Consider the following 26,549-nt stretch of genomic DNA (forward strand, 5'->3'; position numbering starts at 1 on the left):
TATTAAAGAACTACAAATGACACATACCCCTTTTTCAAATATGTCCCAGAATTACTCCTTAGATCCAGAAATACATTGAAAATCTGTGTTAATGTGACCCAAACTTCACACATATGAAAGTCTAAATTTGGAAATATTTATCTTTATATGAATTCAGACAAAATGACAACTTCTTCTGGTACTCTTGATATTTCATTTGATAAGCTCTTTGTTTTCCTGTTTCTTAAAAAAATCAAGACACGAAAAAGCTAACTTTTTCTCTAGAAAATTCTGTTCTGGCTCTCACAAGCAGCATAAAAATTTGAACTCTCACAAGAAATCACCATTTGGCTGGCTAAAGAAATGTGTGAGAAATAGAAACTGCAATAGATAAGTATTTGACTTTTAAAATGCCATTCAAACATAGCTCAGATACTTATCTTTTGACATTTGCCTGAAATTAAACTTCCAGTCCCCATGGTAGGTGGGTGAATAGAAGGAACAACAGGCTTTTCTTTCAGTTAATCTTTTACATTTTCCTCTTTACATCGAGTTAGAGTGGAATCTGGCAAAATCCATACATACACACACACACACATAACTCCTAAGAAGATAAGGTTTGCAAATTAGCTATGTGAAAGCAAAGGGCACCAAGCATTTTCCCAAAATTATGCAGGTAATGTTACTAGGGAAAACAAAAAAAATACATACACTTAATTATTTTATTAAAATGCAAGGCACAGCATTTTGATATATATATTCTTGTTACATAAACATATATGTGACTGAAATATGTAACAAACTTATATGTAAACAGATGCACACAAGCTCCAGATGTGCTATTTTTCTTTGTGGGTTGTGTCTTCTATAAGGGAAAAAGACATATTAATCATTTCTCTTTCTGCTAAGGGGATGGGTGCTGCTCTCATATTTCAGAAAGGGGCTGGAAAGTGAGGGAAGCCAAACTTTTTCCTATTTAAGGCCAAAGCAAAGGAATCTCAGTGGCTGACTTTTATGACGGGCCCGGTGCTGAAGGGCAGGGAACAACTGATGGTGCTACTTTGAACTGCTTTTCTTTTCTCCTTTTTGCACAAAGAGTCTCATGTCTGATATTTAGACATGATGAGCTTTGTGCAAAAGGGGACCTGGTTACTTCTCACTCTGCTTCATTCCACTGTTATTTTGGCACAACAGCTCCCAGAAGGTGAGTAGATACTGATTTAAAAAAAAAAAAAAAACCTTTATGGGCTTTTTTCTTTACTTCTGCTTGCAAAAAAGTTATCAAGGAGAAATTAGTCTCCTAAATGATAATTTCCTCTGTAAGCTCCCAATTGTGAAGCATAGAACTGACCATGACAGTACTTTTTTATTACATTTGCTCAGAAAGAATATTGTCATTTTTGTATTTAAAAGTTTGCTGGTTGTTTAAGATGAAGATGTTTTTGTAGTAACTTGTTTTCATGTTAATGGCACTGGAAACTCTTAAAATGGCCTTTAAAAGTTCCCCTCCTGGATTGTTAATGTCTTGGAATGCTTCCTTAGGCCGTCTGGAAGTTGTTGGTCTCCTGCAATACATTTATGCTTTCCTTTGTATGCTGGGTTCTTTGTACGGATAGAATATTGAGCGTTGTTTTTCCAATAAGATAATGCATTTAAAAAATAGCATGCATTAAGAATGGTCTAAAGGAAAATAGTACACATTATTAAATTACTGAATAGATTTCTGTAAAATGGCAAAAAGAATAACATCTCAAACCTTTAAATGAGTTCAAACTGCTCAAAATCTTTCATGATTCCTATCTTTATTCTGTTTCAAGCACTTACATGGTTGATTAACACCTATTTTCTAATAGTTTGTTTGTAAAGATCTAGTGTTTTACATAAGTTCTACATTTTTACCTACATTTGCATTAATAAAGAGAATATTTTACATCATATCTGCCACAGAAATGTTTGACTTCTGCAAACAAGGTAAAGACACTAGTACTGTTTGACTTCAAAAAGATTAACTTGTATTTTCTAATAAGTACAAACAATGCTTTTTATGTTCCAATTTCCCCAAAACCCCATTTGTCTCATTATTTGATCATTGAAAATATTCCTTTTAATTCATATGTTTCCCTTAGTCATGAAAATACTGTGCATAGTGGAATACAAATGAATAGAAATAAATACTTAAATGTCATATATGAAGGTGCTAGAGGAAGGCATTACACATTAATTTCTATCTGCACATAATCAAAAATACTTACATTTAAACCTATAGTTTTTGCAAACATGGTATCTGAAAATGGTTTTCTTTGTTTTTAGTATCAAATATTTTTGATGCCTTCACAGGTCACATATGTAGACAGGGGGAAACACCCAATGACATTTCTTCAGTTATATTCAGTCTATGGCCGCAAAAGAAAAGAAACACCCATTATTTCTTGCTGCTTTCATCCTCTCACCCCCCCCTCCCTTATTCTTCTTCTCCCTTCCTTTCCCCTCCTTCTTATCTCTCCGCCCCTTTTGGCTCCTTTGCACTTCCTCCCTCTTTTAATTCTTTCACTCATCACCCCACCCACTTCCTATCTTTCCTCAACTCTCCTCCTCTCTTTTCCCTTTCTCTATCACCCCCTCCCTCATCATCACATGTCCTCCCTAGGCCTCCATCTCTTTTCTTCTCTCCTCTTGCCTCCTCCTCTTTTCTTTCCTAGAATCCCCACTAGAATCCCCAGTCCTCCATCTTCTCTTATTACCCCTTTCTTCCCCATTCTGTCTCTTCCAGAAGATGCTACAAGTCCCAGTGCTTGACTACATTACCAAGTGACTATTACCATACCCCCATCTCAATAAAGACTTGTATCTTTTTCAAGCTCTTAAATTTTTCTGATTTCTGAAAAAAAAATCATAGAGTTCCCATTTATCAGAAAGTGTACAAACCTTTGTGTTAAGTTCAAAGACTAGACAAAATATTTGTAATTGCCTAGTGGTTACAATTTTTATAAGCCCTATGGCTATTTTTCTTCTAAATCCAAACTTAGGGAGGAAAAAATGTTTGATACCTACATTATGTTTATATCACATGATTTTTTATCTTCCCTTTTCTCTTTAGCTACAGAAAATAGCTATAAAATTTTGCTGACACATTTGTATGTGAAAAGAAGTTTAAAGGGATTTTGTTCAGCTTATTGTTTTTATTTGTCATGAAAAAAAGTTTAGGTATTTTAAGACGGGGCATCTTATGTTCCTTATAGGTTTTACAAGAAAATTCTTCTGGTGGATTAGCTTTGGGGAGGTTCCAGGAGGTAGCTGAACACAGAGCATGCAAGGAGAAGTCATATCTAGTTCTGGGGTATGGGTTTCTTCTGTATGCCCTGAGAAGCTCAGAAAGAAACAGCACAGCCCTAAGGAACACTTACTTCTAGTCCGTCAGATGAATTTCCTGGAGCATAAAACATGTCCTCAACAAAGAATTGTACTCTTTTTACAAATTTGTGAAAGTTCTCTTTAATTCATGTATTTCATCCCGCCAATGGAGAAATGTGGTCTGTTTTATATTTCCTGTAGTTTATAAACACGCCAAATTTTAAGCACAAAGACTCACCACCTAGTGGCTGATGGGCAGAGCTGCATAACCAACACAAAGATAAATGTTACACACAGCTGGATTCCTTACTGTGTGATGAGATTTAAAAATATTACATGTGTGAATTTTAAATACTAAATAGTACTTTCCTAAGAATATAAATGTATTACTGACAACATATTGACAAATACATATACTCACACACAATGGTAACAATATTTAAAGACTATTGGGAAATGAGTTTGATATTATGGCCATTTTCAAAATTCCACATATAACTATTCCATGTATAGTATATAATGACTTTTTTAAAAGTATTTTCAAATTTTCAATGTAATCCTTATTTGTTATAAGTATTTTAGGATCACTTATTAGATAGATAAATGGAAAGATGTTACTAAATAATATTACTTCATTAGGGCAGGGAGATAAACTATATTTTAATTTAAAATGTTCTAACTTTTGAGTTTACATTTTGATACTCTTATAATCCCACTGTGAAAATGGACTCTGGGCCTTCAGTTGTTGTAGAATTACAAACCTGTAAATGGACTCAGAGAATAGAATAAGATTCTAATCTATAAGGATCTTATAACCTGTCGTAAGAAAAAGAGACCTTGTAACAGATCAAGCATTCCTGGAAAACATGTGAGCTAATGCATTTCTAAAGGTAACCAAAAAAAAGGTAGATTTTTTTGTTGTTAAGCACTCTACTTTGAATTGGTAAATCTATTTTTTAAACAAGAGACTCATTTATAACTTAACCAGTAAATATTCAGTTCTGTAATATAAATTCTAAGTAAACAAAGTATTAATACAAAATATTGTGTTTTTCATTTATGATAACTTGCATTTCCTTATCACCTCCAGAGTATTCAATATCAGATGATCTAAAGACCTGTAGGTAAATAGATATTCTGATTACATTCTGGAAATAAACTTAATATTGTAAGAGCCAGCACATCCACTGGAAAAATTCTGGGAAAGATGAGTGTGATTATGTGCCTTTTAACTAGTGAAGATTCTTGGATTGATATCTAATCTACAGGCTTATTTTTAAAAATCTAGAACCATTGGCTCTTTTTTCCAGTAAAGCTGAGATTTTAGATAGCTCTTCAAAATAGCCCCTGTTCCACACCTAGAGAGCTGCATGTGAGACCTGGAATTGTCACGCAGAGAGAAGAGTGCCATCTGCCGAAACCTGATGGTTTTCATTGCGGAGGATGATTCCTCCGTGGTGCAGAGTTCCAAAGGTTTTGTAGCCCAGTTCTTTCATTCTGCAACATCAAAAGATATCATCGTCTTGAAGTGATTAAAGTGGATTGCTTAAGAGTTATAGTTTAAACATGAAAGATGTTATTGCCTTTACTGGACATGAAGAACATTTGTAAAGTTTTCAGGTCTACAATAACTTTCTGGAAATGTCTCAGTGGACTGTTTCTTATAAAACAGTTTTCCCTGGAAAAAGCTCAGTCCCACAGTTTTCCAAATTCAAAATGTGGGGGGCAGAGGGAGAGGTATAGTGTAAAAAAAAATCCAGAGTTTTGAAAAGGGAAACTGCCTGTTTCATGTCAAGATGACAACGGAAAAAATGAGATAGCTATTCTTACACAAATCATTTGTTAACTGCAGTTTGGGGAGTTACATTAACCACTAGAATGTCTGTCTGTGCTTAATGAAAACACAGCAGAAGTGGATTCCTTTCAGATTAACTAACAAATCCCTTGTACTTTCCATAACTGAGGTCAAGAACTGCCATTTAAAATGTAATCTTAATGTACAAAAGGAAAAGTTCAAACAAGAGGGCAAAATTAAAATGCTCGCGATGTAAAAAGCAAAGATAAAAGATCCAGGACCTTAACAATTCAAATTGCTTTTTTAAAACTCACATGGAGAAATAGCTGCTTCAGTAAAATAGCATTTACTTTTCTGAGACTTTGTTTTCTGTAGTATTTGGTGTGGAGGATGGCAAACAGATTGGGCTTCTCGAGTTAATGAGAATGAGAGAAATACTCTTTGGAGCTGCATCGTCAGTTCATAATGTCTAACTAGAAGGGAAGTATCTAATGAAGTTAGAAGTTTATTAATATGAATTATTTAGTAAGTATCTTCTGAAAATCAATGTCTTAGCGTGACATTCTAATAATGTTTTTGACATTGGATACAGAAGTATTATTATCAGTTTGTTGTTGTTGCTGTTGGAATCCTACTTTTCTGTGCATAGTAAAATATATGCTAGGTTTTCCAGTCACATGTTAATCATGGTGGTGGTCTGGATGTGATTAGGGTGGCCTTGGAGATGTAATTTTTTTCATAAGGTCAGGAGAAAATAAACAACAGAATTTAACTCCACATGTTAACTCCTTGGTTTGAGTCTAGGTAGGAAAGCTATTCTGCAGAAAACGGGTATCCCTTTGTTCAAAAAAATCTACCCTTTTTAGACTGATTTAAGCTTGCAGGGTTTAGAAACGATAAAGGGACAGAGCTTTGAAGTTGGCACCTTTAAGCCTGTCCTACCCTTGAACCTGCAGAAAGGGAATGGAACACAGTAGTTAAGAGTATCAAATTTAGAGATAGCTACCCTGGATTCAAATCCTAGCTCTACCTTTACTGTATAACACTGGGAAAATTACTTAATGTCTCTGTGTCTCAGATTCTTCATCTGCAAAATGAGGATTATGATAGTATTTACATCTTGGGGCCTTTGGGAAGAGTCAGTAAATAAGCAAGACACTCAGAACACTGGCTACAACATAGGAGATACTGTATAAGCTCTGTCTAACAGTTTTACTAACACTGGAAAACAAAATTACTGCAAGGAAGAAATGAAAGTACTTAGTGACTTGGTGATAATGAATGTAAGATATAAAATTTTGGTTATCAAATATAACGTTTAAAGATATTAGCAAACTATGATAGAAAAGTAGTATATATTTATTAAGAATTGTACAATTTATCTCTAATCCAACTATATTGCAATACCATTGCTGATTGTTAGATATATGATGTTTTCCATTTTAATTCTCTAATTATTTTTTATTTTTTTGCAGGACAAAATATTAGTCACCTGAAAGGAAATTTCTAATTGGAGATATAAAAATCATATATTTATAAAAGTAAAATGAGAAAACATCTAGGAATGATGATTCATAGTTTTTCAAGTTTTTTTGGTAGGAACAAGAATAATCAGAATCCACCTTGTTCATGCAAACAACATTTTAAAATTAAAATTATCCATCTATATACGTCTATAAATTTTTCCTTCAGAGCCCTTTTTGTTAACTAACATTTTTAAGATAGTCCAACAAAAATATAAGCAGCAGGAACATAGTTAATAAAATACATGTTCTCTAAACATTAGTGTCATTTAAAAGCCAAACATTTCAGTTGGAAACTATATGAATTCCATATACTTACTTACGGAATGTTCAACCTTCTAAAGTAACAGAAAAACATGTTATAATAACTTACATATCATATCTATCAGTAAAAAGAGAAGACAAAATGTTAAACTTGTCATTCAAGCTAAATTAACAATTTGTATGCTTTTAGGAAATATTATTTCACTATAAAAATGGAATTATGACAAACGATTTGCATTTTTTCCAGTCCCGACAATAAGATCAGTATAAATTAACATTTGAAGAATGAAAACAAAAAGGAAAGCTTTGGGTATATCTAAAAATATTAGATTATGTTACTTGGTTTTATTTTTCTCCAAAACTCCAAAACAGAGGGCTAGGAAATAAAAGAAGCTACAAGTGAATAGGTCATATACTAGCTTCATTTTGTTTTGTAATTTAAATCCCAGTGAGAAGATGATTTAGACTCATGAACTGCTCATCTAACCATAAGTAAATTTCAGGGCTGTACTTGGTAACAGGAACCAGAGACATCAAGTAACATGAGAGGTGGAGTTAAAAATTAATTATAAATTGGAACAGGGAGAATTAGTTTAAGCAATTACTATAAAGAAAGTAACTGGAAAATTCATTACTTGTCCAGCAGTGAAAATGAAATTATTTGATTTTTTTACTTAACATTTTTGAAAAAGTAGTTAACTTTTTTTAATCAAAGTAGCTCTGAGTTTGGATGTCTAAGAAAAGAAGGGAATGATATAAGATGCCTATTTGTTATAAATTCAATTTTCTATTTGCCATTTCTTCATGCTGCAAGTGGCTAACTCGATCATTTTATCTTTCTTGAAAACAAAACATTTTTTCCTCTTAACTGCTATGGTTTTCCCATGTAATTATTAGGCTATAAGACTAAAATTGAGGGCCATGAGACATCTGTGTAAGAGTTTTAGCTTCCGGGAGAACATATTGCCAACCATATTTTGTCATGCACAGAACAAGAAATTAGAGGAAACGGCAAAAAACTCACGATTCTTTAACAAAGTAACTGAGGTAATGCAATAGAGAAAAGTCTGACTTTCAGCCACAAGTTTCTACAGAAACTAACTCGTCAGGAGAGCCAAATGTCTTGCAAATGTCTGTGAAATAAGTTATGGCAATACATAAAACTGCATTAATTCTTAATTTTAAAACATTCCAACTTTCTTTTATTACTTAGACCAGCATCACTGAAAAAAAAAATGTACTTCAAAATAACTCAACCTTTATATTGAGACCTCTATGTTTTAAAAAACATAATGCACATGTTTTCTAATAAAATTTGGAAGCAGGAGGTTGAATAACAGGTTTTGTTTATATAACATTGGGTTTAACCCAATTCTAACAAATTTGTTTACAATTTTAATAAGTTGATCATTATGCTCATTTATTCAGTGGTTTGCAGAGCAAATGGACGATTCTTTCTAGTGATGTGATGATACTTCAATGGGATATAAACATGGGAGGATGAATACAAAAGGGAAAAATTAGGTCAACTTTAAGGCACTTTAAGAACACAGGAAGAGAAGATATTTAAAATGTGAGGTACTTGATCCTAGTGTAAACTGTGACCTTTGTTTGTCTTTAATGTCATTGGAACTCAATGACTAATTTTTATAGCAAGTCCTGTGTTAAACATAGAAAAATATTCCTGATCCAGAGACAAACAGCTGAAAGAATCATTAGTATAAATCAGTAGTATTTTCCCCAGCTTTACTGGAGTATCATTGACATAAAATTGTATATATTTAAAGACTACAATGTGATGCTTTGATATACATGTACATTGTGAAATGATTACCGCATCAACTTATAAAATGCATCCATCGCCACATGTTGTTACTTTTGTTTGAGTGTATCGTGAAAACACTTAAGATCTAGTCTCTTGGCAGATTTCAAGTATAAATACTGTATTATTACCAATAGTCAACATTCTGTATTCTAGTGGTATTCTCAAGGGGAAGGGAAGTCTGAAATCCACATTATTAATGGGGAAAGATTGAGCTAAAACTAATCTATTGGAACATTTCATAAAGTTAATTTAGAGAAAAAATTTAAATGACTCATTTTAAGAAAAGGAAGCCAATGCAAAGATCAAAGAAAGTATTTCATGCAAGTTTATTAAACAGGCTTCATCTCATTAAAACTCTCAGCTCTTTTCTGGAAATACAGTGAACTTAGTTCTTAAAATGTCAGCTATGTTTAGAGAACCATGAGTTTAATGCTTAGACCCTCTTATATTATTACTGTTCATAACAAGATGAAAACTTGTGTTTGGACCTCTCGTAAGCATATCTTTCTTAACACTATTTAAATAGTCCTACTTCATTTGCATTAGGTAAGTGTTTGGAATTCAGCTTTTATGCTCACTGAGTAAAGAGGAATGATCCTTTAAAAGCTTAGACAATATTTCTTCCTAATATTCCCATATATTTGTTTCAAACACAAAGGAGGAACTAGAATAACTTTTCCTAGTTAAAATTGCAATATAACAATCGTGCTTTCTTATATTAGCTGTAGACCACATTGGATAATTGTAACACAGAGAAAGAATTTTTAAACTTCTTGAATCCATCAAGGGTATTGCACAAGATCATGAAAGCTGAATCTGCACACGGAAATGGAAACAGGAGTGGAGGCAATTTTAGGAGGCTGTAGAGTCCACAGGTTTTGAAAATCTCCTTTTCTGTGAACTTTTACCAAACCAACTAAAACTGTAAATCCAAAGCATTTTAGCGTAAACCTAAATCAGTTACTTCAGATATGGAGGGGACGTAGAAAAGGGAACTTAAAAAGGTGATATTCATGACTGAACGTAGTATTCAGATATAAAAATCTCAGGACCCACTCAAAGAGGCTTCTTGGGACTCAGCAGCAAAGTGTGGTTGTTCACTACTTACCTCCTCCAGGGAGGCCTCTTTCAGCAGACATTTTAAGATCTTGGCTCTGAGAAAATAAAATAAAAGTTCACTTTTTACAAAAATACAGATGCTTAGCAATAAGTACATCCTTCGTTGTTTGCAAAATTTTTTGCAGATATTTAGAAACTTCTTACTTATTTACTCAATGCTGGCAAGCTATCATAGTAATCCTCAGGAACTAAAGTTGTACTAAACCACAACCGCAACTAATGCTGTAAGAATTGAGACCAGGTTCTATTTTGGCAACCCCTAAGCTGATTCATTGGTAATAGCTGCTGAAACCGTCTAAAATTATGGTCGAAGCAAATTTTTGACCATTTTAAGCTTCAAATACATGGTCATGATTCATATTTTTCCTATTATTTTTACTTATTTCTTACCAATATTTGCTTTTAAAATGCACCTCCTTTTTGGAATTTGGAAATCTTTTTGCATCCATATGGGATACCCAATGTTATATCATGTTGACCTGAAAGTGCAAAAGACCTGGCAGCGATGCTCAGTCTATACAATGAGCTTTGTTAACACTTTCCCAGGATCCTGGAAGAGTGTTATGTTGCCACGAGCAGCTGAGTTTTCTTCTGAATTTCTCAACTAGATTAATAAAATCCAGGAAGTCTAAGGAGGTAGCAACAAAATTATCTTATAGTTTAATGCTCCCATCTACTGTTAAAGCAAAGAACAGCAATTGGGTCAAAAGGCTTGTTTTCGACTGCACAATTAATAAATAAGTGTTCGTTAGTGTGATTTCCATTGTTGTTAAATTCTTACTATGAATGAAATTAAAATACTTCCTGCCTTAAGAAAAATTTACTATGGTGTGCCAATGTGATGTTAATAAACAGATTTGGTATTTCAAACAATCTCTTACTACGTAGCAAATTATGTAGGAAGAATGTGATATTCTTGGTAATTTAATTGGTGGATATTTTTGTAAGCATATTCATAAGAAGATACACATTAGTTCAATGAAAAGAATATATTATTTGTCTCAAATTATCTCTACTTTGCCTATTGGAAACAGTCATACAGCATAGTGAAAATCAAATTTCAGTAAAACATGGGAAAATATCATATCGTCTTGCTTATTTTCCAGGTATTGACGGAGGATGTTCCCATCTCGGTCAGGCCTACGCGGACAGAGATGTCTGGAAGCCAGAACCATGCCAAATATGCGTCTGTGACTCAGGATCTGTTCTCTGCGATGATATAATATGTGATGACCAAGAATTAGACTGCCCCAACCCAGAGATCCCATTTGGAGAATGTTGTGCAGTTTGCCCACAGCCTCCAACAGCTGTGAGTGTAAAGAAAATGTATAGATCTTCAATATTTATATTTAAATATATGACTGGTTCCTATATTATAATGGTCTAAAAAGAAGTGAAAGTAATGTCTGTCAAACAATCATGTTATATTACAAATAAAAGGTGAATGTTCTGTTTTAAAACTAGAGATTAGATGCAATTTAAGATAAGAAATAAATGTGCAAATTGGGGCACACTTCATGGGAAATCTGTCCCTATGTCTTTTTAATCTGTATCTTTTCCATTCATTAGCCTACTCGCCCTCCTAATGGTCATATACTTCAAGGCCCCAAAGGAGATCCAGTAAGTACACATTTTTCAGTGGAATGAAATTAATTTCTTAAGTGGTTTGCTTTTTTTTTCTCCCTAATAGCTTATTTATATCTGAGCTTTCATTATGTGTACATTTCCTTTGGTAGCACATATTTAGATAATGATGCAAAATAAACTAATAATCCATGATTGTACATGTAAAGATTCAAGTTTTCCAAACTCTATGTAATGTCTCCGTCTTCATCATCAGTTTGAAAAATAAAATAAAGGTCAATAACAATGGAATAAGTGACAGTGAAATTTTTCATATGATTTGGTTTAAAAAGTATATATTCCCAAGAAAATGTATTACTTATATTGATTCCTCACATTACAAAGCAGAGAAGCTACAGTTTGATAATGATTCTGAGACACTAGGACTTTCCACTGTTTCATTAATTTTTATCTATGATATTTTTAGGGCCCTCCTGGTATTCCTGGGAGAAATGGTGATCCTGGTATTCCAGGACAACCAGGTTCCCCTGGTTCTCCCGGCCCCCCCGGAATCTGTGAATCATGCCCTACCGTTGGTCAGGTAATAAATTCCTGGACAGAAAGTTTCCCTATGTTAAAATACCTACTTATTTCCTTTTCACTAGCCTATATTACATCTCACTTTTGTGGGTTCCTTATATTTATTTTCTGATTTTATATATTTAACAAATTCTTATTTAGTGCTTATAAGTGTTGGGCACTGTTCTAAGCATCTTATAAATATTTACTCTTCCTTATAATGCTAATACTATTGCTACAATATCCTTGCAAAATTTCCCAACTTCTTAGCAGAAATATAACATATGCACCATGTCTGAGAAATGAACCATCGACTTCCAGAAGAATTAACCTAGAGAATTTAGGAATTGCTGCAACTGTGCCTATTTCCCTTATAACCCCAAGAGTAAAGCAACTTAAACTTGGAACAAAAAGCAGTTGAAGAGCTGTGAACACTCCTTATTGACTTCAAATCAACAGGATTTTTCATACTATGCATTAACTCTTGCCAAGCCTTCACAGCACGACCTGATCTTCTTGAAAAGCATGGCAATGAACTAACACTGCATGTAAAACAAATAACCAAACAAATAAATGAAACAAAATTTCCATTGTGCTAGAGGAAGGAGAAATTCGAAAACACATACAGAAATTACTACAAGTTTTTAAAAAATTTTCAAATATCGACTCAACAGGAAACAAAGGATACCATCTAACTTATTCTTATCCTGGTATCAAACACAACCCATTGTTAAACCTTAAATTCAAAATAGAACAATCTCTCCAAGGAAATCCAATAAACCCATGAGCCTTTCTCTTCTTCATCTGCTTATATTCTAAGTAGATGTTTGTTTTGGGGTGAATATGTTTGGCATACTAACCAAAAGCCAAGGAATATAAATTTTAGTTATTAATTGTTAGGGAAATAATATGACTTCATTTTTCTGCTCAAAATGAGGTCAGATGATACATGCTCTTAAAGCTCTTTCAGCCTCAAACAGTCTATGATCCTACGGTTCTAATGCTGTGGATATAGCTTAGAAATAATATTTTGGGTAAGAGCATATAGAAACAAATTATTTGGGATTAATATGGTATGTAGTAAGTTGAATGATTTGTGGAATACAAAGCAACTATTTCTGTAGAATATCTAAAGCAACAGAGAGACAGAATAAGCTAGATAATTAAATAATACATATCACATCCTCTGGCATGCAGAAAGTTCTTCTCAGGGAATAGCAGGTGTTGCAGTCACTTCTAAATGCTTCTGTGAAAAAAAAAAAACCCTATGATTTACATATCAAAATGATTGTGTCTGTCTGGTCTTTTTGCTACAGAACTATTCTCCCCAGTTCGAGTCCTACGATGTCAAGTCTGGCGTAGGAGGAGCAGGAATCGCAGGCTTTCCTGGACCAGCTGTATGTACAAGTGTTTCTCAGCACTTTAGAGCATTATTTACTCTTCCACTTGGTTAAATCTTGAACGGTTGTTTTAGTGATATAGCATACAACGCAATTCTAGAAAATAGCTCGTTCTCTATTAAGGCTGGGGAAGAAGTGGTAGGATTATCATGACCCTTCTAACCCAATTTTTTCCTCACCACTTCTCATTTCATCCTGTTTGCCTACTCGTTTCTTCCTTCTGCAGCCGCCTATACTAGTGAGGCCCACCTGCCTTCATGCTTAGATCTCACACGCACATGTTCTTAATTTTAACCAACTCCTGTTTTTTTACTTCCTCTTTTTCTCTTTCTCACCGAAGTTTTTCAGAATCTTCTTTCAATGGTTTTTCATTAACTAGAGATGAATGTCCAATAACACAATCTGCCTCACTTTAAATCCTGGAATCAAACACAATTACTTCCAGAATTCATCAAGTCTTTAAGTTCATCTACCATAATAATAGCTCTTCCCAAAGGGTTTATAGAAGAAAACAGCAGAAATCATTGAAATCTGGACACGGGGACATGATGCATGTTGTCCCATATAAATGACCCTGTTGTAGACAGCCTCTCAGGAGGAACAACGCTAAGAAAGGTTATCATTTCACTTTTAGGAAAAGGTACATAAGTATAAATAAAGCCTGATGCTGTCTTCTCAGGGATTATGGAGGATTGTTGCTTAGATCACTGGACCCCACATTTGTGACTTCTAAAATGAGAAAGGACAAATTTTAACTAATACATCCAAATGAGTAGTTAAAGAAAGAATAATAAAATTCACATAAAGTAAATTGCAAAAAGAATTGTACCAGTCTCTAAAGTTTTAGGGGCTGAGATTTTTTTATGGGGTTATCTTTCAAAGCCAGAAGAAGAATTATATTAACTCTGTTAGCATCTGGTCTTACTCAGCTATATTCATGTTATGAATCCTATTATTAAATCAGATACACAGTTTTCACTTTAAAAAACCTAAAAAGCCGCCCTGTCTGATGTGGCTTAGTGGATTGAGTGCCGGCCTATGAACCAAAGTGTCACCAGTTTGATTCCCAGTCAGGGTACATGCCTGGGTTGTGGGCCAGGTCCCAAGTAGGGGGCATGTGAGAGGCAACCCCACATTTATGTTTCTCTCCCTCTCTTTCTCCCTCCCTTCCCCTCTCTCTAAAAATAAATAAATAAAATCTTTACAAAAGAAAACCTAAAAAGCCACTAATTAACATTCCATAAAAGTAGTTACAAGAGAAAATTTAATTACAACTTGGTTTTATAAATTTATTAACAGTCTTTAAAAAATAGGTGACAACACTGAACTCATTTCCTAGTTTATGATTCTGAAAAATAATGTCAATTGATTATAATTGCAATTCATCATGTTTATGATTCTCATATGCCCATCTAAATCTTTATGTCTACATAACTTAGTTATGTAATTAAGAACCTTGGGGTTGACTTACACCATTATTTTTAGAAACCAGGTTGTGTAGTGTGCAGATAACTATTTTTCCACAATGCATTGGACTACCAGGCCAAAGAAAAAAATGCCTCTTCACCTCTACCAGTATCCTAACATTGAAAGGATTTTCATAGCATTTTGCATGTATTTTTTTCAGGTTTTGAATCCCCATTTGCGGGGTTCAGGCCAACATTTTATAATATTTATGAATAATTTTTGTTGATTATGTGGGAATTTCCTTTAGAGTGACATTTTGGTAATATCTTCATTGTAAATAAGTATAATAAAATACAATAAAATGACTATAATAAAATAGCCATGAATAGTTATTATATAATAAAGTAGATTGTTCACATTTTTAAAGGTATTATTATCTTTCCTAAACAAAAGCCTCTCTTTGATGCTCCAATAAAGAGTGTTTCAGATGCATTTACTTTGTATTTATTCTTCAAATTTACATTCCAGGGCCCCCCAGGCCCTCCTGGTCCCCCTGGTGCGTCTGGTCATCCTGGCTCCCCTGTAAGTATAGCCATCAGTGGTGTTTTATTCTTCATGCACATTATATAAATTGAGTTAATACAGAGCCTGCCGTGATTTAGCCAGGTTCCAGCATGTGCAATCCCAACTGAGTACAGAAGTCACAACCAGCAAACTCATTCCTGCAAAGATGTTAGAATTTCATATGTAATTCCTTTCCACCAACACCTATTAGAAATTCAAACTTTGATAAAACATGTGATTACATGTTTCATTTCCAGGTAACATGACTAAGTTCAAAACAATTCAGTTTCAATGGAATGAAGTGGATGAAATAAAATAAATTAACTCTATTCTTATCTGAAAAATTTTGGTTTCAATCGTCATAAACTGGAATAAACTTTGCTTACTACATCTAAAAATATTGATTTCATACTGTCTTCAAAATGTAAATAAATTATATGAAGGTTAAGTTACTTTAAAAATATTTACGTACTATTTTACCCACTAGGGTTCTCCAGGATACCAAGGTCCCCCTGGTGAACCTGGACAAGCTGGCGCTGCAGTAAGTAACAATTATAGCTATATTTAATAAATTGAAATTGTATATAGAAACCACCTTCATTTTCTGAAATATAACTAAGTTCTACAAAGTATAGATTAAGTTTATGCTTTCAATTTATAATAATAAATGGTATTTTAATGATAGTTGAATGGGTTTCACAGATCTTTTGTATTCTTTTAATGGTTTAAATATCTCAAAGACACTATTACTCTAGGAAATCTCTGGCTAATTAACTATCACAATAGTCCACTTGCTAGTGTGGCTACAAATCCTCTGTCTCTTAAATATAGATTTAATTTTTCTATAGCCACGCAGTTCACCCTTTCTTCTACTCTTCTGATACATAATTTTTAAAACTTAATTTAGTAGAAATAAACATAATTAATAAGCTTCTCCAAGAAAACATGCTGGGTAAATAAGCAAGTAAGATGAAGTTTTTTTAATATTTCAAAAATATTAGAAGATACCTACATAATTAAAAATACAATATCTCAAAAATATAGAAGTGCATCTAAGTTTATAAATACACACATGTGACATAAAACATACATGCATGATATTTTAAATTTTCATTAAAAAATTTAACAAACAGTAAAATCTTGTTGTAATATAGGTACAATACTAACTCAATGTATTATTTTCTTGATGAGAAATACTGAGTATTTTCTAAAAGGAGGTTGCTTCCAGTAATACATATAATATGTAATAACAGATTGACCGTAACAGAAAAATCTACAGATTTATTTGGTTTTTATTTCCTTATTTTCAGGGCCCTCCTGGACCTCCTGGTGCTATGGGTCCAGTTGGTCCTGCTGGAAAAGATGTAAGTTTTTAAGGATTGAATGGGGATACAGCAAAATTCAACTACACCATTTATTAAGTTCCAAACTAGCAGAACCCACAAAAGTGCTTCTTGACTCTGTCAAGATTTATCCAGTGACTATGCCGCTTACTGGGAGAAGATAAAACTTTCTTCTCTTTGCTTCTTATAATGGAAAAATTAATATCAGTACTTTATAAATTTCAAAACCTATAAATACCTTTATTTAATATTATGCTACTTTTTCTTTCCCATTTAATTTTCTTAATTTTCTAAATTATTTTTATTGTATTTTTTCCCATTACCCTTTGCCCCCCTTACATCCCCCGCCCCCCACAATCACCATCACATTTAATTTTCAATGCAAATTCTTCTCAATAGATTGAGAGATGGTCAGATTAATTCAGTGATGAAAGATGTGTGCATTATTCATAAGTTTACACCAAGGTGGGAAAAGCCCTCCTTATTCCTTCTGTTAAGAAAGCTGATCTCACAGTTATGTTTACCCCAACTCATTTTCATGAGTTCTCGGTGAGAAAATTACAAATTAATCAGTTTGTTAATTGGCTGTAATGTGTTTTCACTTATACAAACACTATGTATTGTTTATTTCTCTGCATAGGGGGAGTCAGGAAGACCCGGGCGAACTGGAGAGCGAGGGCTTCCTGGGCCTCCAGTAAGTCTTCAACATCCTCTGAATTAGTTGGAGTAATCACAATGATCTTAGCTTGGAAATCATTACATAATTAAATTGTACTAAACTTTAAAATAAAAGGCATTTTACTACTGGATTGTGATTCTCTTTGACACTTCATTAAAATCTTTTGTACTCATTAATTTTAGGGTATGAAAGGTCCAGCTGGTATGCCTGGTTTCCCGGGTATGAAAGGACATAGAGTAAGTAGAGTTTCTAACTTAACTATAAGCTCTTTCATTTGGCAACATGTACTTGCCTAACCAATACTATTGGACATTGAGTATGTGCCAAAAATGGTTGATTCAAACAACAAACTAGTTATTTTATACAAAGCAAGTAAGCTGATTTTAAGTGCACAAAAAAGTTAGGAAAAATTAATTTAATTTTCTTATCACAATTTTCAGAAAAAATATAAGAATGTAATAGTTATGTGTATCATTGACTCAGCCAATATGATTTATAGATAGAATTAAGCAGTTTTATTCTATGCAAAATATTAGGTAGATTCAACCAACTGAGCCAAAAATCTATCAACAATATAAACAAAATCTATGAAACTGATATTTGCTACTCTATAGTTAAGGCAACATCTTAATTGGACTAAATTATACTTTCTAATTAGGTCAGGTTTTTACTATAAAATCAATGTCAAATGTCTTCAATGTAATTAAAGGGGTTTTAAATTAATGTTGAAAATATTGTTATGTGGAAAACTAAACAAAAAAACAAAAAAACTCAATGTAAAGTTTTCAAGCATCATGTATTACTAGTAGATTTTTAATATTTTTACTATTTTTATATATTTCATAGGGCTTTGATGGACGAGATGGAGAAAAGGGTGAAACAGGTGCTCCCGGATTAAAGGTGAATTACAACAATATCCTATTTTCATAAGTAGCAAATTTATTTAAATGTTATAGCTAAATTTAAGATTTATATTTTGGGATTTAACTTTTTTTGAAATTTATCTGAATTTTGCATTATAAGAACTGCATAGTAATGACTAATTGAGATGTTCTACTGAAGCTTCCATGAAAGTTGATATTTAAACTGTCTAGATTAAAAGTGAATGAACATCTCTGAGTTACTCACTAATTACTTCTGTTTAGTGCACAAGTTTTTAAAATACAGAAACTGGGATTTCTGGTAAATAAAAAGTGCTACAAAAATTGATATTGTTAAGATGTATATCTTTTTCTTGGGTTTCATAATATTTTTTGTAACATGCTATGATTAAAAAACTGAAAATGTCCTTCCTGTTAACATACAGTGGTAATACATTTTGTTTCTAGGGTGAAAATGGTCTTCCTGGTGAAAATGGAGCTCCTGGGCCCATGGTAATTATGTTCCTTACAGAATTATCTCAGCCTTACTCTCAGCCTCCATCCAACCTCGAAGTCGCTTTGCTCTCTCAGCAACTGTTCTTAAGCATCTCAAGTTTAGCCTATAACCATACTTCCAATTGTATTCTGTAGGGTCCAAGAGGGACTCCTGGTGAGAGAGGACGGCCAGGGCTTCCTGGAGCCGCAGTAAGTGTTGGTAGCAGCATAGCTATCACAACCCAGAGTCACTGTCTCAGCCAGTTTTGCAGGCTGCGACAATCTGCTGAAAAACTGCTTTTCTTCTGTATCACACTGAAAGTTACCTCCATAAAATTTTAGTCCTAATTATAAGGAAACAAGTGCTTTATAGTTATTATCCCTGTTGAGGATATTTTTTAAGTATGAACTTTGTGTATGTTACAGAGACATTAATTCACAGTTTGTAAAATAAAAATCCAATACTTCTGTTACATCATTGTTTTATGTATGGGTTTTAACAATTGGACTCTTATATGTAATCAGTAAGCATTTTTTAATGTACTCAATGAAAATTAACTCAATTGAGTGAGAATTTTAATCAAAGTATTACTTGTCACCAGTCTCTCAGAATTTGGAAGGTATTATTTAAGACAAACTTCTCTTCTTAGGGGGCTCGAGGTAATGATGGTGCTCGAGGAAGTGATGGACAACCCGTAAGTAACTTTTTATCTAACTCTGATTTGCTTCAGGGTAATGAGCGATTATCCTGGATTTGTGGGATATTGGAATAATATGGATGAGAGACCCAAAACTCAGCATTGTTCATAAATATGTGATTCAAAATGACACTAAACCCGTAAATACAAAATCTAGAATCGGTTTGTTAGAAATGCTAACCCCGTAAACAAACTGCTGCTACTCCCATGCTCGGCCGATCGCTGCCATCCGCGTGGTGCCTGCAGGCCGGGCTTCGCTCTAGTTTATACGTGAGCGCTCAGGGCTAAGGGACCTGCCTGAAGTCAGAGAATTGGGGGCAGAGGTCGGAGCAGGGGGAGATCCAAATTTTCTAACTTTAGATTTTTACTCCCTTTTTATATTACCATGTTAGTTCTCCCATAATATTCATTCACAAAGGATAAATACTATTTTTACATGCATAATTGTCTTCCGTCTTGTGTATGTTTGTTATTCACTGGTAGCGTTCGCTTTTGTATACTTGATTCAGAGCTCTTCAAATGGTATTTAATGTTTTCAGGGCCCACCCGGTCCCCCTGGAACTGCCGGGTTCCCCGGTTCCCCTGGTGCTAAGGTAAGCATGTATTTCTATACAAGATTATAAAATATACCTTGGAGACAACCAAACTATTGGGTTGCTTCTTGAAGATAATTTTTTTACCACTCAAGTGGATGTCTTCTATCTATACAGCTCTTTAGAGTCCTATTCTTTTTTTAAAATTAAACTTATTGGGAGTGATATTGATTAATAACATAAATTTCAGATGTTCAACTTTATAATATGACATCTGTATACTTTATTGTGTGCTCACCACTAGAAGCCCAGTCTCCTTTTGTCACTTTGCGTTTGAGCCCTTTTTCTCTCTTTCTGGACTCCAAGGTATCTTATACCTGGCACTCAGCTATCCTGCTATCTCTTCTGATGTCATTTCCCTTTGCCCAGCCACTTCTGGAACACAGAGATAACACAGTCACACACATAGTTACTATTTTTCTCTGCCTTTATTATTAACGATTCACAGAGTATATATAGACATCCCTTAGATGGAGTATGTGTAGTCATTCTACTCCAGCCTTTGAAAAATGGATTTAAATAGGACTGAAAAGTAATTTGGCTAAGAAATTAGAAATGGCAAGGGAAGTTGACTATTTGGGGCTTATCCCTTAGGGTGAAGTTGGACCTGCGGGAACTCCTGGTTCAAGTGGCTCCCCTGGACAACGAGGAGAACCTGGACCTCAGGGACATGCTGGTGCTCCAGGTCCTCCTGTAAGTAGCAGCCATGGCTACACTCATATCATGAGAGCATATGTTCTAATATTGCTATTAATTGAAATTGCTTTTTTGAAAAAAAAATCTTGCTTAGTGCTCTGCAATGACTTTAATGTGACAAATGCTGATTTGATTGGTACCGAAAATGGTAGTTTTTGTGGTTTGCACTCTTCTAGAATCTACAAATTTAATATTTATAAGATACAGAAAGAATTAAAAGATAGTTTTTTTGATACTTAAAAGCATATGCTCCAAACTAATCACCATAAAAATTTCAGAGAAGAAACCAGACTAAACCTCTTCCATTTGTTTATTTAATAATTCAGAAAAATTCATATGATCTCTAATTTATTCAGATAATGATAATATTTTGCCTACATTTTATGTGTTGTGCTATAATTGAAGGAATCAGCTATAAAACACAACACCTACCAGTAAATTTATTTTGCAAATATATAAACAACTTCTAATACACATGCACTATTTGCATTATTATTAATATGCTTCATTTACCCTTTAGGGCCCTCCTGGGACTAGTGGTAGTCCTGGTGGTAAAGGTGAAATGGTAAGATCCCCCCACCCCTCACCCTTCACCCCTCACCCTCATCTCACCCCACACATGTTTCGACTTCCTTTATTTTGCATGACGATACATTTGTGATGCTTAAGTTAGCTATTCAGAAAAGAAAGTTCTTGTTTGGCTAAGGCTTGTCTTTTGGGGTTGGTTTTAGGGTCCCGCTGGCATTCCTGGAGCTCCCGGACTGTCGGGAGCTCGGGGTCCTCCAGGACCAGCTGGTACCAATGGCATTCCTGGACAGCGAGGTTCTCCAGTAAGTTACCTATTTTTCCTTTGTCACCTGAAAAGTATGGTTTTATTTTAACAATAAAGACATAAACAGCAAGCTTTTTACTCTTGTTTCAGCTGAGTTTATGTTGATTTCACTCTCATTTTATAATTGAATGTTACTGGTGATGATTTTGTTAGTCTGTTCTCCCTGTTTTTTAAATCAAGATTTTATTTAATTTAGGGTGAACCCGGTAAGAATGGTGCCAAAGGAGAGCCAGGACCACGTGGTGAACGTGTAAGTATTACTTCAGGTTTGGCTATCTTTTAGAAAAATAAAACATAACTAGAAAGTAAACAGATAGGAATTTTGCAGTCTAATTCAGTCACTAATCCTTTGTTGGCATCCTTCCTTAGGGTGAAGCTGGTTCCCCCGGTACTCCAGGATCTAAGGGTGAAGACGGCAAAGATGGTTCACCTGGAGAACCTGGTTCAAATGGACTTCCCGGAGCTGCAGGAGAAAGGGTATGTTTTCCATGGGCATCTAAAAGGAAAACAACATCACTATCACCATTGTAGAACTTCACCTTCAGGGTGAAGCAACCATGATTTTCCTTATAGTGAGTACCCAATCCCACATATTGTTCTGAAGTATTTTATGACATGAAAATATCTCCATTGCCATTCAAGAATTATGAAAAGTTTTAATGCTTTGGACTGAAATATTTGCCTTTCACAATTTCCAGGGTCAACCTGGATTTCGAGGACCTGCTGGACCAAATGGCCTTCCAGGAGAAAAGGTAGAAAACTTGAGTTTCTACTTTCATAAATGCTAGTACTACAAATAGGCATACTCTTCTATATAGTTTCCCATAATTAAAACCTAAATATCTCCAAAAAATATAATAGAGTTTTCAAAAAAAATTAATTCCCAGTGTAAAACAATGATTCCAGCCCTTGATGGGCCATCTTGCTACCTTTGTAACTAAAGTCACTTAACCTCTATAAGAATCCTTTAACTTACCAGTCAGTTGGGAACTATTTATCTCAGCCTCATGCTTATAAGTTCTTTGAACATTTTGTATAGCATATTTGCATATTGCTATGCAAATATGACTTCGTACCATCAAAGATATTTAACTTTATATTCATAGAAATATATAGTTAAGCCACTAAATATTGTTTTTTTAAGCATGTGATGTTTATCAAAGTTGTCACAGAATATTTCAAATATAACAATCCAACTCATAGTTAATAGTGATTTTATACTGAACATGTCAGCAACACATCAGCTCTTTATTTTTAAAGGTTTTATGTATTTATTTTTAGAGAGATTGGAAGGGAGGGAGAAAAAGAGGGAGAGAAACATGGATGAGTGAGAGATACATCAACTAGTGGCCTTTCACACGCCCCCTCCTGGGGACCTGGCCTGCCATCCAGGCACATGCACTGACTGGAAATTGAACTGGTGATCTTTTGGTTCACAGTCCGGCACTCAGTCCACTGAGCCACACCAGCCAGGGCCAGCTAGCTCTTTTTAAGAGACCAAATGAAGTTCTCTAGTTGAAACCGAAACATTGTCAATATCTAGGTCAACGAAGGCTCTTTTACATATTTGTTGATTCCTTTCACCATGTAGGGTCCTGCTGGGGAGCGTGGTGGTCCAGGCCCTGCAGGGCCCAGAGGAGCTGCTGGAGAGCCTGGCCGAGATGGTGCTCCTGGACCTCCAGGAATAAGGGTAAAGGGAAACACTGCTGCTTATTAAGAAAAAAAAGGCAAATTAAGAAGGTTCAAAGTCATCTTAATCAGAATATACCTTTTATAGGCTCACAACAAAACCAAAAAAAAAGGGTTTTTTAATTTTTATTGTTATTCAATTACAGTTGTCTGCATTTTCTCCCCATCTCTCCACCCCACCCCAGCTGAACCACCTCCCTCCCCTGCCTCCACCCTCCCCCTTGATTGTGTCCAAGCTAGTACAGATTTTAAAAGAACAGAAAATAGAACACTTTGACTAAGACACGTTACTAGCAGGAAAAAAAAAAGTGCATATATGCAGCTTCATATGTAAATGGAAATCTCAAAGTTTTATCTATGGATGTATGTTTTTAAAATTATTTTTAAAATACCTGAATGACTCATTCAATTTAGGGTGTGCCCGGAAGCCCAGGAGGACCAGGCAGTGATGGAAAACCAGGGCCGGCCGTATGTACACTCTTAACATCTCACTTTACAAGCCCAGTGAATCCTGGCATGCATGGTTGGACCTCTCCTTGATGTACATTTTATAGCCTTGATATGCACATTATATATCTTGATCATATTTTATCAAACCTCTATTAATGTAACCTTTTTCTCATTAGGGAAGTCCAGGAGAATCTGGTCGTGCAGGTCCTCCAGGCCCATCTGGTCCCCGGGGTCAGCCTGGTGTCATGGGTTTCCCTGGTCCTAAAGGAAATGATGTGAGTTCCTGCCTTTATTTCTTCAATAACTATTTGACAGAAGGTCTTTTACTTTCCAAATGGGAGTACAGAAATGGTCAAAATTTGACCTCTGCTTCAAAGCACAGAAGAACATATGAAAATCAAAACACCATGTAAGAAGGGAGTTAAAATATTTTGGGGGTAGAGTTCTTGGGAAAAAGTGGCAACATTCATGGAAACCTAGTTATATATAGTAGTTTTTGGTTATGAGGGTGTATGTGTGTACGTCTAAGAGGCAGGTCAAAACTCTGAGGGAACAATATAATGAATTATATTCTTTTGAGAATTAGTAAATGCTTGCCATGTTTTTAGGGTGCTCCTGGCAAAAATGGAGAACGGGGTGGCCCTGGAGGACCTGGTCTTCAGGTATGAGCTTCCATCAACTTCTTTCCAGCCTTAAAATACAGGCACTTATCTCCAACCCTATGACTTTTCACTACTTCCTTAACTGCTTTTCTGTTTAGGGTCCTCCTGGAAAGAATGGTGAAGCTGGACCTCCAGGACCCCCTGGACCTTCCGTAGGTTTATTCACATAAATTGCACATGGAGGTGGGTGGGAGTGGGGCAGAGGGACAACTTTGGGAATTACATAATCTCTGATACTATGTCGTATTAATTCATCAAAGCCATTATTATGTTTGCTTGTTTAGTTAACAAGCTAAATACTGGCATTAAGTAAAGTTTATGTTGTATATGTTTCTCTTGCATCGCTTCCACAGGCCAGACTCTACCCTTGTTTCACACATTAATTTTTAAATTAAACTATTGGCCTGCTGAAGTGAAAACTGTGCAAACTAAATATGAAAGCTATCTTATAACGGAGGAACTCATTACATTTTTCTACCTAGGGGCCAGGTGGTGACAAAGGAGATGTGGGACCGCCCGGTCCACCAGGATCACAAGTAAGAATGTGTCATTTAAATTGTCATTGAGCATGTGCTTCTACCAGGCAATTAAGTACTTCCCTTTGATAGCTGCATTTGTTAATTTTTTGTGACACTAATAGATTATAATTCATCTTAAACTTAAAATTTCTGGGTTTGTGTTCTACCTTGACATAAAATGATAGTGTGAATAGACAGGCATAATAAATAACTAAAAAATAAAGTTTATATAATTCTATATGCTTATGTATATTTTCATTAGAATTTAAATTTATATAGCTGAATCCATCTTACCATCATCATCTATTCATTTTATAAAAAGAAAGAATAGAAGGAAATGAACAGTGGTGACATGCTTATCACATCTGTCATCGGATTTTGAGAGTCACAAGTTTTTTACCTCAGAAAAGACCATTGAAACCATTTTTCAATACTTTGAAGAGACAAATGAATGAGAGTTCTCTTGGAAGCAATGTTTCAAGTAACTGCACACTACACATGTGATTCTTTGTAGGGCATACCTGGAACCAACGGTCCTCCGGGAGAAAATGGAAAACCTGGTGAACCAGTAAGTTGCATGTCATTTTCTTCATAACTCATAAACCAGAAGAACTCATAAACTGTAACCATTTATTAATTATTAAATTTGGAATTTTCTCATGCCATGGTGTCTGAATTTTAACATTTAGTTGTGAAATATTCATTAACAAAACAGAAAAATGATTCAATCATAATGATTACATTGTTTGAATTTTACCATAGAATAAAAGCTACTGAAGAAAGAGCACGTGGTTTGAGATTCGACAAATTGTACATTATGAAAACAAGACAAATGTGTATTTCTTATATTTATATAACATATATTCTGATATAGGCCTAACCATAGCATGTCAATCTCCTAGGGTCCAAAGGGTGAAGCTGGTGGACCTGGAGTTCCAGGAGGCAAGGTAAATATTTTCATTTATTTTATAATGTTTCAGCAAGTTTGATTAGTGACACATTTTTAGCATATTACACCAAAATGCTCTTTTTAAGAATAACAATATTGTAAATGTTTGGTAAATACACTTAGGGTAACTCAAGACATTTTGAATACATTAAATTTGCTTCATCGGGAAAATCAAGTTGTCTGACATTAATAAACAATATAGAATCAACTATGGGCCTGAAACTTTCAAACAAAAATCTTTCCAGTGCATTGATTCTGTATTTTTTTTAAAAAAAACCTGTTTTGGTAGAAGAACCTTAAAAATTTGTTTTTGTGAAAAAAAAATCATTATAATAGTTTCAAAGTTAATTCTTCAGGTCAGGTGTCAAAGTTTCCTTGTTAAGACTAACTTTATATTTTCAATTCCCACTCTGATGATTAAATGTCTTTTATAAAAAATTTCCAAATACTTCAAAAATATCATTTGGTCTGCATCAAAACAATACAATTTAGGGTGTTTGCGGTTTATTTTTAGCATTGGGTTTCTAACAGGAACATTACATTTTCTTCCTCCAGGGTGATGCTGGTGCCCCTGGTGAACGGGGAGCTCCTGGACCACCAGGGGCCGCTGGACCTAAGGGTGCAAATGGATCTCCTGGTCCTGCAGGAGGAAAGGTAAAATGCCACATAATTCAATTCACCTGGATTTTACAATGCAAAAAGCATTGCATTTCCTT

The 26,549-nt window shown here is 34.6% G+C and overlaps 1 protein-coding gene across 1 annotated transcript in view; it reads left to right on the plus strand.

The window, feature by feature from the left end:
- Nucleotides 1-963: 963 nt before the first annotated feature.
- Nucleotides 964-26,549, plus strand: part of COL3A1 (collagen type III alpha 1 chain) — a 40,657-nt gene continuing 15,071 nt past the window's right edge. The window contains exons 1-30 of the mRNA XM_024564136.4: nucleotides 964-1,183; nucleotides 10,963-11,165; nucleotides 11,426-11,476; nucleotides 11,907-12,020; nucleotides 13,315-13,395; nucleotides 15,334-15,387; nucleotides 15,857-15,910; nucleotides 16,680-16,733; nucleotides 17,353-17,406; nucleotides 17,574-17,627; nucleotides 18,238-18,291; nucleotides 18,720-18,764; nucleotides 18,903-18,956; nucleotides 19,397-19,441; nucleotides 19,984-20,037; nucleotides 20,632-20,730; nucleotides 21,254-21,298; nucleotides 21,465-21,563; nucleotides 21,762-21,815; nucleotides 21,935-22,042; nucleotides 22,264-22,317; nucleotides 23,157-23,255; nucleotides 23,669-23,722; nucleotides 23,881-23,979; nucleotides 24,313-24,366; nucleotides 24,465-24,518; nucleotides 24,849-24,902; nucleotides 25,399-25,452; nucleotides 25,787-25,831; nucleotides 26,389-26,487. Of these exons, the coding sequence (XP_024419904.1) occupies nucleotides 1,099-1,183; nucleotides 10,963-11,165; nucleotides 11,426-11,476; nucleotides 11,907-12,020; nucleotides 13,315-13,395; nucleotides 15,334-15,387; nucleotides 15,857-15,910; nucleotides 16,680-16,733; nucleotides 17,353-17,406; nucleotides 17,574-17,627; nucleotides 18,238-18,291; nucleotides 18,720-18,764; nucleotides 18,903-18,956; nucleotides 19,397-19,441; nucleotides 19,984-20,037; nucleotides 20,632-20,730; nucleotides 21,254-21,298; nucleotides 21,465-21,563; nucleotides 21,762-21,815; nucleotides 21,935-22,042; nucleotides 22,264-22,317; nucleotides 23,157-23,255; nucleotides 23,669-23,722; nucleotides 23,881-23,979; nucleotides 24,313-24,366; nucleotides 24,465-24,518; nucleotides 24,849-24,902; nucleotides 25,399-25,452; nucleotides 25,787-25,831; nucleotides 26,389-26,487 (2,127 nt within the window). The 5' untranslated portion in view covers nucleotides 964-1,098. The remainder of the gene's footprint in view (nucleotides 1,184-10,962; nucleotides 11,166-11,425; nucleotides 11,477-11,906; nucleotides 12,021-13,314; nucleotides 13,396-15,333; nucleotides 15,388-15,856; nucleotides 15,911-16,679; nucleotides 16,734-17,352; nucleotides 17,407-17,573; nucleotides 17,628-18,237; nucleotides 18,292-18,719; nucleotides 18,765-18,902; nucleotides 18,957-19,396; nucleotides 19,442-19,983; nucleotides 20,038-20,631; nucleotides 20,731-21,253; nucleotides 21,299-21,464; nucleotides 21,564-21,761; nucleotides 21,816-21,934; nucleotides 22,043-22,263; nucleotides 22,318-23,156; nucleotides 23,256-23,668; nucleotides 23,723-23,880; nucleotides 23,980-24,312; nucleotides 24,367-24,464; nucleotides 24,519-24,848; nucleotides 24,903-25,398; nucleotides 25,453-25,786; nucleotides 25,832-26,388; nucleotides 26,488-26,549) is intronic.

The sequence above is a fragment of the Desmodus rotundus genome, chromosome 2, assembly GCF_022682495.2.
Source record: "Desmodus rotundus isolate HL8 chromosome 2, HLdesRot8A.1, whole genome shotgun sequence".
In the NCBI taxonomy this organism is placed as follows: Eukaryota; Metazoa; Chordata; class Mammalia; order Chiroptera; family Phyllostomidae; genus Desmodus; species Desmodus rotundus.